The sequence below is a fragment of the Aphis gossypii genome, chromosome X (genome assembly GCF_020184175.1).
Source record: "Aphis gossypii isolate Hap1 chromosome X, ASM2018417v2, whole genome shotgun sequence".
Taxonomy (NCBI): Eukaryota; Metazoa; Arthropoda; class Insecta; order Hemiptera; family Aphididae; genus Aphis; species Aphis gossypii.
The window spans coordinates 6,898,341-6,916,207 of NC_065533.1; the positions used below are offsets into that span (position 1 = coordinate 6,898,341).

Here is a 17,867-nt window from a genome sequence, read left to right on the forward strand (position 1 = left end):
AGATTTTATGCATTTGATAAGACTTTATTTTGTTATAACAGTTTAGTTATATAACTATTATTATAATTATTTACTAATAATTGTAAATCCCACAAGTTAGTGCTTTGTATATTTATCAGTAGTTATTACAATGTATCTAATGTTATTTCAACTATTTCCAAACTATTTAAATCAATCCACAATAACACTTACGTTAGTGGAATCCAAAAATCAAATTGATAAATTATAATACAACATTGTGCTTAGTTTGCCTTGTTTTTATTGGAGCAAAATCCAAAAATGAGGTTTTTCCATCAGAGTATAAGGTTCATCTAACTTCTTTTTTGGTACTACATAGTCATATAATATTTAAAACCATTTACTTACCTCATAATTATTTGCATGCAATGAAAATGTATGTATTTTAGTGGTGTAATAAAGGATGATAAGTATTTCTATGAAACAATGAAATGAAAGTATCTCCATTAAAAACATACCAGTAATAATTTCATAAATATATGATGTTTAAATATAAAATAATTAGTGACTTTTTTATATTATATAATATTCAAGTCTCAGGATTTATTTTAAATTGAAAATTTATATATACTTTTTGTTGTTACATTCAAAAAAATAATTTTTAACGATACTCGAAATCATATTAAATACGTAATTGTCAATACTTTAAACAATGTAGAACAAGTCAACTTTTTATAAGTACCTCAGTATTTCACATCCATGTTAAGCCGTTAATCAAATCACAATAAGTTCGTGGTATTCACTCTCAAAACTTAATAAAACTCCTGGAACACTTTAACTTCCTACACAATACCTATTGCTGAAAAACAAAACAACACGGTGATACGCAAAATTAATTAAAATAGTGCCAAATAGATTCTCAAACTCTATAGAGTATAAGAAAATCAAGATGATCACAATTTGATGATCTGAAATACAACTTATGTGCGTCGGATTCACTCTGTTTCGACGAATATTTTTAATATTTCAAAGAAAATATCACGTGAGTATAATACGACAACGACAACAGCGACGCGATACAGTAATTCCTATGACAGCGGTGGCTCGTTCAAAGTCATACGACCCTAATAAGTGTGCAGTAGTCCCTCGAGTCGAATCCATTAACGGGCTTAATTTTGCGGTAATTATTATTTTGGGAATAGAGCTCTGCATTATATTATTATAGATATACTCTACGTCACCATAATATATTATTTGAGACACCATATATTATTACATGCGTAGACTATGTTTTAGTATCGCAATCGTCTTGGTTACGAGCTGTCACCGGTGCGATTTTACACCAAGCAAAGTACGTTTACGTTGATTATTATTATTCCAAGTGCGCAACACTGCTTGAAAATGTGACGATAATGCTCATTATTTTTGAAGAAAACACAAAATATAAATATCCCACGAATAATTTTAAGCTGTTAAATGAACAAGACAGATACTAATCCTCGTGTGCATAATAAAAGGCAACTATGGTATGTTTTTATAACACTACTGACACATTTGAACACGACTTAAAACGCTAAGTATTTCGTTTTTCAGAGTGAAATTAAAACAGTGTCGACACTATTTTAACACGAATTTATCGTACTCATTCTTGTTTGGGGTCCACTACAGTGTAATGATAGTATTATAATGTGTTTGACGGACGTTAAATCGTCATATTCTTCAATACACGGACACGTCGCCAGTAGTGAAATAAATTAGAACCATTTTTTTTTTATTTTTTTTTTTATTTTTTTTGAGGGATAGTAGCCAGTAGGTGGATTTTATAAGTAAATTACCAATATAAAAGCTCATATAATATATTTAAGACATTTTTACATAGACCAAAAAAAAATTGAAGGCTTCTCTACAGCTCATGCCTTATTGGTTTTACAACTCATAACCTACGACTATACTATATAAGTATAACACATATGTCATATATGTTCAAAATTACTCAGAAAAGATAATAAAGTTCCCCATGAAACTCTAATAGATTAATTTGGACACGTATTTCGAATTTTCTTGATGGATACAGTGTGTTTACTGGTCAAGAGAAAACTCAATTTTTTTCTGAGTTATTGGGGATTGAATCCACATTATTTTTGTCAAACTTGGGAATACCTTAATACACATCTATATTAAAAACGTTTAATCCTCCTAATAATCTTATGTGAAGCAAAACTTGTAAGCTTATAACTTTTAAATATCAACTCGTCATATTATGATTTATTAGTATTTTAGAAGCCGATGTGAATACACAAAGAGTGTAGAGAAATATTATTTACAGTATATTACATTCAAGATGGTCAACTTTGTTATTTTTATAACATGATTAAATAAATATTATATAATATTTACCTTAAATTAATAGTTTTGAATAGTGGAACAAAAATAATTCAAAAAGTTTCTATATAAAATTCGTATCTTTATAAACGGTGCTCAGACTACCCTGTTTATTATAAAGTTATAATATCTTAATTTATTCTCTATGCGTCTAGCTGTACATTATTGTTTTCATTTTATATTTTCGCTTTCGTCCTGAGAGATTTTTGAAACGTCATCTACGAAAGGTTCGATGTTATTGTATATATATATATATTATTTTATTATTATTTCATTCGCCTTGCCAATGTGTGTATATAAACAATGCAAGTTTGTGTATTTCTCACCCGACGTGATGGGAAACCAAATTGAGAGATAAAAACTCGAAGATTGAGCAACGGACCATATGAGTGAAAGAGCTACAGTACACTGTGGTTTTATTATTATTGCGTTTTTAATTGTATTTGTACAAGTGAAATACCACTGAAAGCCTGAAGAACTCTATAAAATGTATTAAAACTCTATAGTTCACGCAGACGTTAGTGCAACGGCTTGTAAACATTAAATAATCCTATCGGCGAATATTTGCTTTTCGTTGGCAACATATTGTTTCAAACGCTATATAGCAGTAGCTTATAATATATGACTCTCTAAAGACACACTGAACTCATAAATATCTATTTAATTTTTCGTATTTAAACATTTCTCTGTACAGTAGATTTAGTTTGTTTGCACGGTATTAAAAAAATAGATATACCTACTTCTTCAAACCAAAATGTGATTTCCCCAATGTTTTAGCTAATAATTTATTACCTGCATCATGCAATTTGTTTAATTTAATATTTATTTTTTTATTTTTACTTTTCGATGTGTTCATATTCTTAAATATATCATATTAAACTATCGTCTCTTCTGTGAATAAATTTGTATACATTTAGACATTATTTAAACTTACGATAAATATTTCATAAAACAGTATGGGTATGTAATCCTTATCACAATTTAATACAATAGTTAACGTACTATGCATTTAAGTCATATAAACTACTTAATTAATATACTCACTTTCGTAATTTTATAATTGTTTTTTGTTGGTTGTATATAATATATATATACAAATCAATATCAAACTGTAATTATTTATTAATTATACGAATATGACCAATTAAGATGGTGTAAACAAGTAGTAATTATTTTACTATATAAACCTTTCGATATCGATTTCATTATGTTATGTTATTATATAATAATTTTAATAATTTTTAACGAATATAAAAATATACGAATAATGCATTAACTACACGCTGTACATAATACACACTGTAAATTCATAATATTAAGTTTACATGTTCTTTCCCATGCATAATGCATGGCCATTTTATTTGTCGACCTAAAGATTTTTTTTGTTTTAAAATTGGTTTTCTATAATCAAAAAATCATAGTCCTTTCTCTATTCAGGTATAATGTATATTTTACGGTTTCAATTTTGTGAGGTACATCGTTAGCCTTCACTTGTTACGACTTCTGTCAGTTATACTGTTTGTCAGTGTTTTTGAATATCGTATACATTATTATTTTTTATTCAACGCCAATAAAACTGATTTATATTTCTATAATCCCCTGTTAATTACATAAGTATTTGTAAACAATGAAACAATATATTATAGATTAAAGTTTTATTTTTATTTTTAAGCTTTAAATTAATTTGAATAGTGAACTTTTGACATACCTACTGAAGTTTTCAATTTTTTCCTTAGTAGTTTATATATATATTTTAACTATTCTTTTTTTACTTTTGTTTGAAATTCTAAAAAAATTAGTGTTTGTTTTCAGTTAAATACAGTATTAAAGAAAAAATGTTATAAACAAAGTCATCAAAAATAAAAAGCGCATATCTTTCAGTGATTTATTAGTTAAAAAAAAAGGCAACAGATATATTAAGTTAAATAAAATATTATGCTGTTTAAACAAAATATAATTTATAGATACAACGTTTTAAAATCATAAGATTAACATGGTCTAATTTTTCCGATTAATATTTGAATAAAATAAAGTTAATCATAATTCATAATACCATTACTTGTTGTACAATTTAGTTATGGTAGTTTTATTTTAAATTTTAGTACGTGATGTTAAATTTCTAATTTTCTATATAATAATTATTATTTTTAATATTTTTATAAAAACGTAGTATAATATTATTCTTAAATGATATCAGCAGAAACTTATAACTTAAGGTATAAAATATGGCTATATTAGGCTAAGAAAACCATTAAGATATAATATTAATTATAAATAATAATTTATAATAAAAATTAAATTAAATTATTTAATAATAATTGTATTTTTTAAATTCTACTTGCTAAAACATTTGTAATATAAGCATACATTATATAAGTACGTAGTATACAGTTTCTAAAGCCTCTTAAAAAGCATTCTGATTAAACCAACACATTTAAAGCTACAAAATTAAATTAATATTGTTTGTGTATTTTTATAGCTTTCGATTTACTTATTATTTTTTATATCATTTTAAAAAATATTTTATAATTAAATGAAAATAATCACTATAATTTTGAAATTAATAAGCACACATTAACTATCAATAAATTACCACTTATAAAACTTAATGTTAAAATAAATGATTTTTTATCTGAATTTTGTAATATTTGGAACTCTTCAATGATTGTTATAGGTAATGAAATTAATTTGTTGAGAAAATCTTAGTTTTTGAGAATTAATCGATGCAGTGAAATGTGATTTTGCAAGTGTTACATTAACGAGTTTTTTTTCTCAAAAATAAAACTTACAATTAATGCTCTTTCAGTAATTAAAAAAAATATCTTACCATCCATTTTACCAAAATAACAATTCAAAATTCTCTGCTTCAATACACTTATTTAACCTGTTTATTCAACCACATTCTATTGGCAAAAATTCACTAGTGAAATAATGATCAAAAACAATATATACTATAGATCAAGTCTCGGTTGTTAGTGATAGCCATTAATCTACATTGATTTTAATTCAAAAGAAAGTAAGTAAAATGATGACTAATGACGAATGTATTCGTATTTTTATTTTGAAGAGAGAAATAGAGAGAGAGAGATAAAACGAGTATCTGTAAATATATTTTTTAACCTAGGAAATACCCAATACTGTTTTAGAACTATATTAACTGATTTTAATGGTGTAATCAAAGTTTTTTTTTAAGTAGACTTGATGATTTTAAACTTCCCGGGCTAATAAATTGAACCAAGTGTCGTATCCATGCTATACGACGATGAAAATGAAAGATGAATAATTCTTGTGTTGCAGCTTATATTTACGTTCCATTAGCATGTTAGGTAAATTTTGTAGTATTTTTGTTCACCAAATGCTAAATAAATACACATATCTTATGTAAATGTATGTGGTAACACCGCATAAATCGTCTACAATAGGACACATGGACGACAAAGATGGAACATTATAGTAACCCATATTATTATATGTGTAGTTTTATTTACAATTAATTCAAAACAACTGTTTTTATATTTGACTTAAATTTTACTCTATATTCTAAAATGTGTTTTAGCGATTTATGTTTACATAAAAACGAGACATCAACCTGGTGCTTAACACCCTATAATAATATAATATATAAACGTATTATTCTGGCGATCTAAAGCACACAACATTTAAAAGTGATATAATATTCAAAATTAAAGACATTTCAGTCAAAAAAACATTCCGTCTGATGAATTTATATTGAAGGGTCGCAAATTCAAAAGTTTAATCGATAGTCAATTTTCTTTACCCAGTATTTTACAACAATATCTAGTGAACGTTATTTATTCAGAGAGACAGCGTTTATAGAATATCACTAAAATACAGATATACATGAGTTACAATGAGTAACTTGATACTAAATAGATACATAAATGTTCAGAAACATGATACTTCATGTTATTTATAACTTAATATTCTAAATTACTGTCAGAATTCTAAGATACATGATACACAATACATTTTAATTTGATTAATTTCGATACACCTTACAATTCATTATATTTAGATAATACCAAACAATGCATTATTGTTTTACATTATTATATTATAATATATTCTTAATTCGTATTATCGTATTATTTATGCGCAATTTTTATACCCAAAAAGTGCGTTAAAGAATTAATTTTTTCAGTCATCCTTCTAAGTATAGAATAACAGTATAGACAACCATTATATATATATATTATATAAGTATAAATTTTTTAAAGATAAGTGTCATAAATTGGAAGCGTAGTTGAATGCAACAAATATTGTTGAATATCCATATATTTACGCATATAAAAATTCAAAAATACTATAAATACAATTCATATTACAACCAATTACAATAAATTATGTTGTCATGTTTATATAAATATAAAACTGGAAACAAAAACGTAATATTACTTTTGGAACAAATACCAAAACGAAGTTACATAATTTAAACAAAGATTTTCAAATTGGGAAATTCTGCGATTGTAACATAGAATAAATTTATACTTAGAAAAAACATCTTTCTACGTAACAAGAGCATATAATATTTAAAACAAGAAATATCTTCAAGTGACAACTGTTCAATACTTTCATTGTTGTTGCTTATTTCTCCAACACTACCTATTACATGCTGACAGTATTGATATTATCTAAAGATATTTTATGACGGAAATTAGTGTTCAAAATAGTTATTACGAGAGGTTAAACCGATTCAGAACAACATTTAAAATGATTTTGATTTACTTTTCATAAAATATGAAACGTTTATGCAAATATATAGAAATATGCAATTTATAGTCATTTTTACTTAAATATGCAAATATATGCAAAATAAAAAATTGACTATAGAATCTACACATTACGAAACGTCGACATTTTTAATCAAAATTATTCTAGGTGAATTGTAGAAGAATGTGCATTTGCATAAAAATTCAAGACCTAGTCATAAATAACGGTTTTTATCGAGCATCAACACAACCATATTCCTAATGTTATGATTTATCTTTAAAATAAAATTATATAAAAATGTATTTTTTATTTTACTTTTCATTTTATACTTTTATAATTTATCTTCATTTATGGCATGCATATAGTGGTTATTTGATCAAAGAACACCCTTTACTTTAAAATATATTAATTTTTTTTATAATTATTTGAAATTATTTTGTAATAACATTGTTGAAAATTATTATATTTTTATAGACATAATATTTTCGATATTGTATTTGAAATTAAAATTGTGCTGTTCATCTCCACAAACGTTGATGAAAATAAAATAACAAAACCTATGTTTCTAGGTATACATTAATAATGTATACAATTAAAATACGGCCTACGAAAACTAAATACGATAAACAAAAAGTCGTAGAGGGATTGTAATTTACTTTGAATTATTAAAACAATTGTAATAATATAATGGTCACTACCCAATTTCAATAATATATTACATTAAAAAAAAAAAAAAAGGTTAATCTAAAAATATTTCGTATGGTACGCACAGAAAATTCATCATATTTTTACTCACGACAAAGTTATAATAATATTATCGTCGGCATCAACGGATATTCATATTACGCTGTGTATGAATTTATACGTTTGCAATATATTATTATATTATTATTATACGTATAACACTGGGCCTCCCACCTGCTGTGGTAGACCATAGAGTAATTTATATATGTGTGTGTGTGTGTGTGTACATAATATAATTCCATATTTTAATTAGCAAAGTTTCGCGAAACCGTTTGTGACGGAGACACGCAAAAACATTGTCCTCGGCCGTTCGAACTGCCGAGTTTGAGTGAAACGGCTCGGCGAAAGTCCGACAAGACTTCACCGCGTCTACCGATCCATAACCCGGTCTCGGATTACGATTATACCGCACAACCGCCTACGTATTAATAATTTTTACTCGAATCGCGAACATGTCACTCGTTCCCAACCCCGCCAACCATCAACATCGTCTGTATAATATTATTATAATGCCGTGCCAGCGTAACACCGTCAATACCAGATGTATAATATTTGTTGATATCATCACATCGTTTTAAACGGTATCTGTCTATAGGTTTATAGACATATTTGAACATTTAAATATAAAAACAAAAACGTGGGCGTATAATGTATACAAAATGTGTTTTAAAAGACCCCCAAGTAGAGTCTGTTGAAATCAGTAGCGTAGTGCACACTACGCGGTCGATTTACAAACTTTGTGCAGCAAAGACTTAAATTTATTCAATTATACATTCCACGTGTGGTAAGAACAGACAAAAATTAACAATATATATCAAAAAATTAAGCGAATACAATTATTAAGCAATACTAATATTGTTCGAATATAAATTACATATACGAATAAACTGATAACTGTTAGTATATTCATTTGATGATTTGTATAAATCGTTTATAAAATTATAATTTATTTTCGATCACTAACGTTTAGTCAACTGAAATATTATTTTATAAAAAAAAATTTCCGAAATTCCATCTCTGACAACTGTCATTGTAGATCCACATAATATCAAATAATATTATAAATTAAAAGATCGGCTTTTAGGTTTCATAGAAATATTTTTATAATTCAGATCGGTAAAAGTTAGAAAACATTCATACAGTTTGACCGGATAAAGCATTATTTATTTGTTCATTGTTTAATAATCAATAGTAAAATATTAAATTATTCTGATCAAACAGTACATGGTAAATAAAATAATAACTTAAATATTTTGAGAATGTAAATATTCATATTATACACGTGATACTAGTGTATATTATTTAAAAATTTACATTTGTATGGAATGCAATATTTGTCGGTAGAAATAATATGTTAAAACATACGTTTAATAATACACTGTGCACTAAAATTAACTATTTGGATTAAATAAACAAATAGTATAATGTACAGTAACAGTTATACTGGTTAAATATGTTGACTTAGGTGTAATATTTGGCTTGTCCATTAGTTTCTTAAGCTTGTTGAAGTTTAGTTAGTTGATTTGACACGTAAGCTTCTAAATAATACTATATAGTTTGCGTAAAATGATCGTTTGTTAAATTTAAACTGCATTTTGACTTAAGTAGACGTTACACCGGAAGTGTTGTCCCCGTATTAAAAACGTATACCAAAGCAAATTATAGGTTTATTTAGAATAATCCTTTCAACTCTATTATCCTTAACATTAGAGTGAATTGATCAATTATTCAATTATTTAAAGATGAGAATACTACTCAAGGGTCTTGGTATTAAGGTTTTATTGGTGTTTTAATTTCGAATTGAGTATAAAAATTAATAATTTTTATTGTCGAGTAAATACGTAGAATTATTTTACGACAATAAAATCATTATACATTTATAAGGTTTAATTCGGTCCTAAATTATTTAACTGTCATTGTTATAACACTAAATTGTTTTAATTACCGTTGAAAGCTACGAGGTACTTTTTGCCGACCATCCACTCGGCTATAATATTATATCGATCACATAACACGCTTAAACCTGTGTGTACATGTACAATACGCACATATTATTATCTATCTCTTGCAGCAATGAACTCACCCCGTTCATCATAATATATATATATATATATATATATTATGAATTTCGAAGGTCTAAAACGGAAGGAATTTATGACTGCTAGTCGGAAATCACTCGATTACGTACCACCACGTGTAGACGGTCGTGTAAACAAGGTGTCCCCCTACCCGGGATTCAGTGAACGAATAATACGCATACTTGGCACCGATTCGACCGCAATCGGACAGGTGCCCTCGTTAACACGTTTCGAGTCTCCTTTGATATTACTATTTTATGACGGTATTTACCCATTGTTGTACACACACCACGCATTATATAAATTATCATTTTAAAGATTATCAAGCAATATAACACGTATTATGGGTTATATATATACATATGTATACGTTTATGACGACGTGCTTTTCCAGAGTACATATTTACGGGTGAAAAATAATATTAAAGATTTCAAAGAAACTTCTCATAATATCTTCTTTACACCATGTAAAAAATAATATAAAACTTTTGAAATTAAAATATTTTCAAGCGAATTCGGCAATTTCGCATCAGACGTTTAGTCCAAACTAAAATAACGAGTGGCAATGGTATTTGTGCATCGATGCACACGGAGAGTGACTACTAGGTACTTATAATATTAAACTCTGTGCAAAGCGAATAATAATATAACGCGTATCGTGTACTTGCAGACGCGTGCAGGTGTTTATATCATCCGAAACATCGTGAAGCCTATTTTAGAACTGTTTTATTGTTAAATGTAGTCGGAGAATTTCAATAATACGCGAATAAACCCTGTCTGTTTTATTACTTCGTAATAATAAACGCATAAATTACACACAATGTGCGTTTTTCATTAACGTTTGTGAACAGAGGATTTCTTCACGCCGCCAGACTAGACGAGTACAGATTTCGTTTTCGTTTAAAACAAATGAATTATGTGGTTTTATTGCGCATGAGAATATTTGGAAACAGCCTACTAATTCGTACTACAAAACTATACATATTATAATTCTACAACATAATAATAACATATAATAATATGTACTTTTATGCTACATTAAAACGTATCGAATGTACTAATATAATATTTTAATATAATAAATTACCATTATGAATAATATTGATAAATGATTTTCGTATAGTAGATTATGTAACGACGCATAACAAAATTGTATAATAATATTATCATTATTATCATCTGATGTGATTTTTCTATACAGACAGTAGGTACCTATAATATTTTACCTGGCAAAAGAATATAACTGAAAATAGCTATATGCATTGTGTATGAATAACATACGAAATTCAAATAAAAAACATTTCGCCTAAAATTTAAAATATGGTAAAAAATACACAATGCTACGTAGTTTGTACATTTTACTATAAAAAATATTCACAGAATATCGATAAAAATGTAATACTTTCTTGAGGTAAAAATTTAAAAACGAACTGAAAGCATATAATATATATATAGGTAGACAGAATGATGAAACAAAAAAAGTTAAGATAACATTCTCATCAATGTCCAATTCCGTCAACTGATTATATCTACAATTATTTATTATTAAATATTTATAGAAGCAAGAATTGCAATATACAAAGTAAAAAAATCTATCAAATTTATCAAATTATTTATGGACAACAGAGTGATCAAATTACATTATATAATGTACATTATTATTACTGGAAAAACAGTAATTACCGAGATGAAATAAAAGAATCCACACATCAATTAATATGCTAATAATTACTAAAAAACTAAAAAATAAAATAAAATAAATAACTAATATATATTATTTTTTGGTTAAATGGTTTTGGACTTTTGGTCTTATTATTGTCTGTTAATTGTTATTTGTTTATTCTTGCCACCCCACCAACACGTTATTGAAATTTGCAAACAGTGACAAGTACGAGTGCACTTGTAAATAATTTCATAAGTGTATATTTTTTACGAAAGTATCCTCAATTTTATTGATATTAAAATATATAAAACAGGCCGTAGTGTAAGTCAGTGTTTCTTAACCTGTGTTCCGTGGAACCCTTGGGCTCCGCTAAAATCACTTAGGGGTTCCGCAAAAGTAATTTTGTTAAAATATTAAAAATAGAAAATATCTAGAGATTGCTAATGGAAAAACCCGCAAGACGTGCTCATATTATATAAAATATTATGTTTGAATATTACGGAATAGTCAATTACAGTTTATTTTTATTTTTTATGGGTTTTATTGATGACGATAAGAGCAACTACGACGACAGGACAGTATCGAATAATAATTATTTATAACTACATATTATCGTACTATTACTGATTTCGTACATCAGTAGTGGTTAACACTGGTGTAAGTAAACTAGCCTTAAATTAAAAAAATTAAAAACCATTTACTAAGACAAAATTAATATCGGACATTTTCACAAACTGATATTCAAACCTAAAAATTTTATTAATTTAAACAAAAAATTTTCTAAAAATTTAAAAGTTTTTAATAGCAAAGTTAAGTCAATAAATAATTGGAATATTTGAAAAAATGGTATTAAGTATATTTATAAATTCTAATACATGCATTTGTTAAAGGAATAATGGAATTACATAATATATGAAATCATCCTGTGACCTTTATACAATACAATACAATCACTTATAATTTTTACGAGTGTTTTTTCTCCAATAAAAATTATTCCTTCGTACAGCAATGTTGGGAAACACTAAAGTGGTAAAATATAAATTAATTAATTTTTCTATTCAAATTGTACATAAAGCGTGTTTAATAATACAATGGCCCGTCTAAAAATAAAATCCATTTTTACCCCTTAGGACGGCCTATCGAAACATTAAATAAACGTAATTTTGGAATAAGCATCACTTGTGAGATTCCCACACACACTTAAGCGTTATGCATAGTAGGGCTTCCAATGAACTCCGGATTATACGAAACCTTACTTCATTTTCTTTACTAAATCAATTTTCAAGTACGCTCAAAGACGCCTATGAATATTGTTGTATAATAGTATAATACTCGTTTAGTCAAAAGTCGTATATAATATGGTATGTTTATCGCTATATATCAGCCGTATTTTTTGAATACGATAGTAGAGCTGTTAATATGTTAATATTATAACCGTACGCGTTGATACACGTGTTGATGAATAAAACTATTAAACTGCACATCGTCACACGAATTTCTGTAATATCGCTAATAGTAATATAGGTGTCGTAATACGAATAATAATTCCCGTGGACAATATAGCATTGGGCGCTGTAAAAAGTACACTCCATATACATTACATTATTTTTATTAATATTATTTTATTATTTTCGATAAAAATCAATTCATTTCATGTGTTTTTTTTTTTTTTTTGTTTTTATACAGGCCGACATCACGTGCAGCAGTACGAAACAATCCGTCGGCGTGATATTTACGCGTACGAATTTTGTCACGCTCAAGTACGTGACAGATTCGTGGGGCACGCGTGTCAACGGTTTTAGATTAATTATAACCGCCTTCAAAGATCCTTGTAAGTATTTTTTTTTTTTAGAGAGAGAGAGAGAGAGAAAGACATGGATCTCAAACCCTATACTGCACCCCCATCTCACAAAGTCCCTCATTTTCCCTCTACCCTCCTATTCACTGCCGCTCAACGCCACGCCCCTCCACCGGAACCGTTTCGTATATACATCAGTGTATAAAATACCGATATCAAGCTCTGTCTCGTCGAATATTAGTCACGGCGTTATTTGTCACGCACACAGCACACACACGCACATATATAATATATATATATGTATATTAATTGTATATTGCGTAATATATTATTATTTATTATTATGCATAATACTTCATATCAAATTCTTACGCCCAGTCGGTAATAACGAATACCATCAACACATATTATACCTCACCACTATTGTAGTACACCCCCCAGACCCGTCGTCGTCATCAAAAGTAATATTATTCTGTATCCAATAAAAATATAATATGTCTCACATTCTTAAAGATCCTTAATAATATACTTTCGACATTTCGTCAAGGCGTCAAATCCCGCTTCTACCATGTACCGATGAAAACAAAGTTTAAGAGTATTTGAAATTCATATTACATGTACCCGACGTAGTAAAATATCAAAACAAAACAGTAATTTTGTAACATTTTTTGGTTAGAATAATATTATTGTACTTAATATTTTGTATTTATTTATTGTCCAGTTCACGTGTAGGCCTCAAACCCATCGTCCAAAATAAACATTATTTTTATCAATTTTTGAATTTCCATTAACAAAAAAAATAAATAAAAAGTTATTAAAAACCATAATAATAGTCAAAAAATCACAATAGGCGGAGCACAAATCACATACGTTGTGTCCTGTCTACTCGTATATCAAATTATATATTTTTATGCGCATTATCAAAAGTTCGATAAATCCACGTTAAAAAAACGTGTTTTTTTCTTCTGTTGTTCCAGTCCACAACTGCAGGGAGTTCAAATGTCAAACGATGTCGCAATGCATCTCCAACGACCTGGTGTGCGACAATATCAACCACTGTCCCGACGGTACGGACGAAGCGACGACGCCAACTTGTCAAGGTACGGCGAACGGTTAGATTAACATATTTGCATTCAAGCTAGCTTTATGTAGGGTCATAATAAACTTGACTATCAAGTAAATTAAAATAAAGTGAAACATTGGGTAAATGAGGTCGGGGGAGGGAGACGATTTTATTCATATTTTAATAATTACAATAATAAAATCGTCGCGTTAGTTATTAATTTTTTCATATTTTACCGTCGACTCATCGTAGCGATGACTACGTGACAGACGATACAATTTTATTATAATTTATGGTTAAACGTACACATTCATACACACGCATACACATAATATTATATAATATTATTTCATGTGCATGAAACACATTTTCACATTCAGAGCGGAGCGAGTTATACAAAATGATAATGATTAATAATATTTCATGTAGGCTTACCGCTAACGGTTTCATTTTTTAAGATGTTTTTAAATCTTTTAATATAATATTATAATACCTTTTTTTAGGTAATAATAATTCACTACCTACGACTACAAAATAATAATGTTAAAAAAAAGTACAATAACCAAAATTTTAGAGTGACTTGATAAACTTTGAAAAACAAAGATTCGGCCGGAATCCATTTTTGGATTTTCAAAAAACGTGACCAGCCCAATTATCGTGTGGTATCGAATACTATTATGTATATTTATTAATTAATTTACCTCAAATGTCATTTAAAATTATTTTTTCCAACGATCTACCTACACACTGCAACGGTAAAAATAACCAACTGCAGTTTAAGACCCTCTGGCACATTCGCTCCTAATTGAGATCGTTGAAAAATTCAGTTAAGTCCCATATTTTATACTATTTGAAGTTTTAATTCAATGCAGTCATAACCCACTTTAAACTCATCATTATATTATTTCTATAAAAGAACATAATTAAAATACCAATAAAATATTTTAATTTATATATTTTTTTTTGAATTTCGGGTTTTTGTTTTGACGTTATTTCCTGATTTGTGTATATCGAAAAAATTAACTATCGCACCTCGTTAAAATACGAAAAAAATGTATCTAATACATATTATGCTAATTTTTAAAACAAATGAAACGATTACTTATTTTACATATTGAGAAACCGATGTATACCGATTACTCTGTGTAATTTAAACGTAGCATAATAATCATCGAAATGCACCATAAAATAATTGCCTTGTGAAATAAAATAATCGATCGATTGGATTAGAGCATAATATATTATTATTATCGCGCCCACGGTCTCGGTGATTTCCGTTTTTGGAGTTCGCCAAATATTATCAAATATCCATCACTTGCCCGCAAAGAATTGAATACCAATGTGCGTAACTATTGCTCAACATAACTAAAACTTAACGTCATGACACGCCTCGTGCGTCGTGTCGCGATGATATACAATTATACAGTTTCCGTTCATGGTGCAAAATCTGTGCCTAATTTATTATTTCGTTCACAGGTGCTTCGTCGTTAACGCTGTTGGGCATAAACATCACCATACTCGTGGTCGCTTCGCTCGTTGTAGTCTCCATACTGGGCGTGTGCGTTATCGTGTTGACCGTTTACTGCATATGTTACCGGACGTCGAACGGTACGATTCCGACTTCCAGGCACAGCGCCGCGTTAAACGACACGTCAAATCATTTTCAAAGTAAGTCATAATATCTGTTGTACTACGATTTGTGTTTTCCAAAAAAAAAAAATATAACTATAATCACCGTAATTACTTACTCGCATATGTGAGAAAGCCATTATCATTATCATAAATACGTGAACGAATGCATCATTTAAATAAAAAAAGCACGAAATAATGTGCATATTATTGGTCTGTGTTTTGAGAATACCTTTTTTTTTTCACTGCGGATCTTGAGTTGAATATCTCGTACTAAGATAAATAGTCTATAAAAAAAACTTTTATGGCGTCTGCCAGGGGACATCGTGAACAAAATTTTCTGAACATAAAACGCTTATTGTATAAAAACAATATGTTGACCAACAACTAACTAGATTAAATTATTGTTTATAATCTATGTTTATTGTCAATATGGTCTTTATGATACGAACATATAGTTTTACTCGTAGGAATGGTATTATTATTTCTCTGAGTTTTAGACGTTTTTGACAGTATTTTGCAGCAAACTTACAAACTTTTTTAAACGTTTTCTTAAAAATTTAAATAAACGATAACTTGCTTTAAAAGTATAAACCTCATGTTTCAAAACACTATAAAACCTGAAAATCCTGAAAAGTACAAACACGTTCATACGACTATACGACTAAATTATACTAAAAAAATACCCCAAAAAAAGAATAAAACAAAAAAGCCTGAAAATTTCAAATGAAATTTCGATTATTTTTATTTTATTTAACGTAGAATGAATTTAATTTACCTTCATAATATAACAACAATGAAATATATTAAATTCATGTACAATATAAACTCTAATTATTAATTTGATCTAAACTTTATCCATGGATATTAATAAAAACTCCACCCAGCTATATGTAACCTTAACTTATAACCTTTTTAAAGTGTTAGGTACTCTAGCATTTAGTCATATAAAAAAAGGTTATTTAATTATTCTTTTATCCGTTTATCCGCACTTAATCAAATTTTGACATTTTGAATTTTTAATTTCACTAGATTTTTAAAGACTTATATTTTTCATACCACTTAATGTATGTCTAAAAGCGATAAAAAATTATTTTTTTTCATTTAAACTACTCTTGGGTATTTGTTATACATATGGCTTTTTTAACTATTAACGTATCAAAATTGAAATTTAAAATAATAATTTCTATGATATTAACCTTTTTATGTTAAGAATACTTACTAACCTTGATTCTTTGTAAATAACAAAAATAAAATTTTTATAAATAATAAAATTGTAAGAAATTAATACAAATTTATTTAATTTGTAAATCATCACAGCCACCATATATTTAAATTTAATATATTTTTATTATTACCTGACTAATTTACTTAGTAGGTACAGTAACTTTAATAATAATTAAGATACTTATTATATCGTTCTCATATGAAAAAAAAATAGTTTTTATAATCCATAGCATTAGGTACTATAGTAAAATATACGTTTTTATCAAATATATAAAAAAAAAAAAACTGAAAACACAATAATAATAAAAATGATAAAGATAATAATAATAAAAGATACTACTTGCGTGTTAGAGAATAATGATGATAATTTTATCGCTCTATGTTACACTTATGGCTAAACAGATACTAAATATTGCTATTAAAACATTTTTTGATGTGTGTTTCTAAACAGTGTAATAAGCATAAAGTTTCTCTAAAGTTTTACTCAAAAATTCCCGCTATTATTAATGTTTTAGCACATTTCCTAAAATATATATAAAAATATTGTTTTTTGCAGCTTATTTATTTATTTTATGATGGAAACAACTTGAAATT

The 17,867-nt window shown here is 27.5% G+C and overlaps 1 protein-coding gene across 2 annotated transcripts in view; it reads left to right on the forward strand.

Annotated features, from left to right (window-relative positions):
• LOC114132098 (uncharacterized) overlaps window positions 1-17,867 on the forward strand; it is an 84,858-nt gene that overhangs the window by 47,819 nt on the left and 19,172 nt on the right. The window contains exons 3-5 of one of the 2 annotated variants that reach the window (XM_027997488.2): window positions 13,243-13,387; window positions 14,323-14,454; window positions 15,894-16,085. In XM_027997488.2, coding sequence (XP_027853289.1) covers window positions 13,243-13,387; window positions 14,323-14,454; window positions 15,894-16,085 — 469 coding nt within the window. The remainder of the gene's footprint in view (window positions 1-13,242; window positions 13,388-14,322; window positions 14,455-15,893; window positions 16,086-17,867) is intronic. The other variant, XM_027997490.2, reaches the window with a different exon arrangement.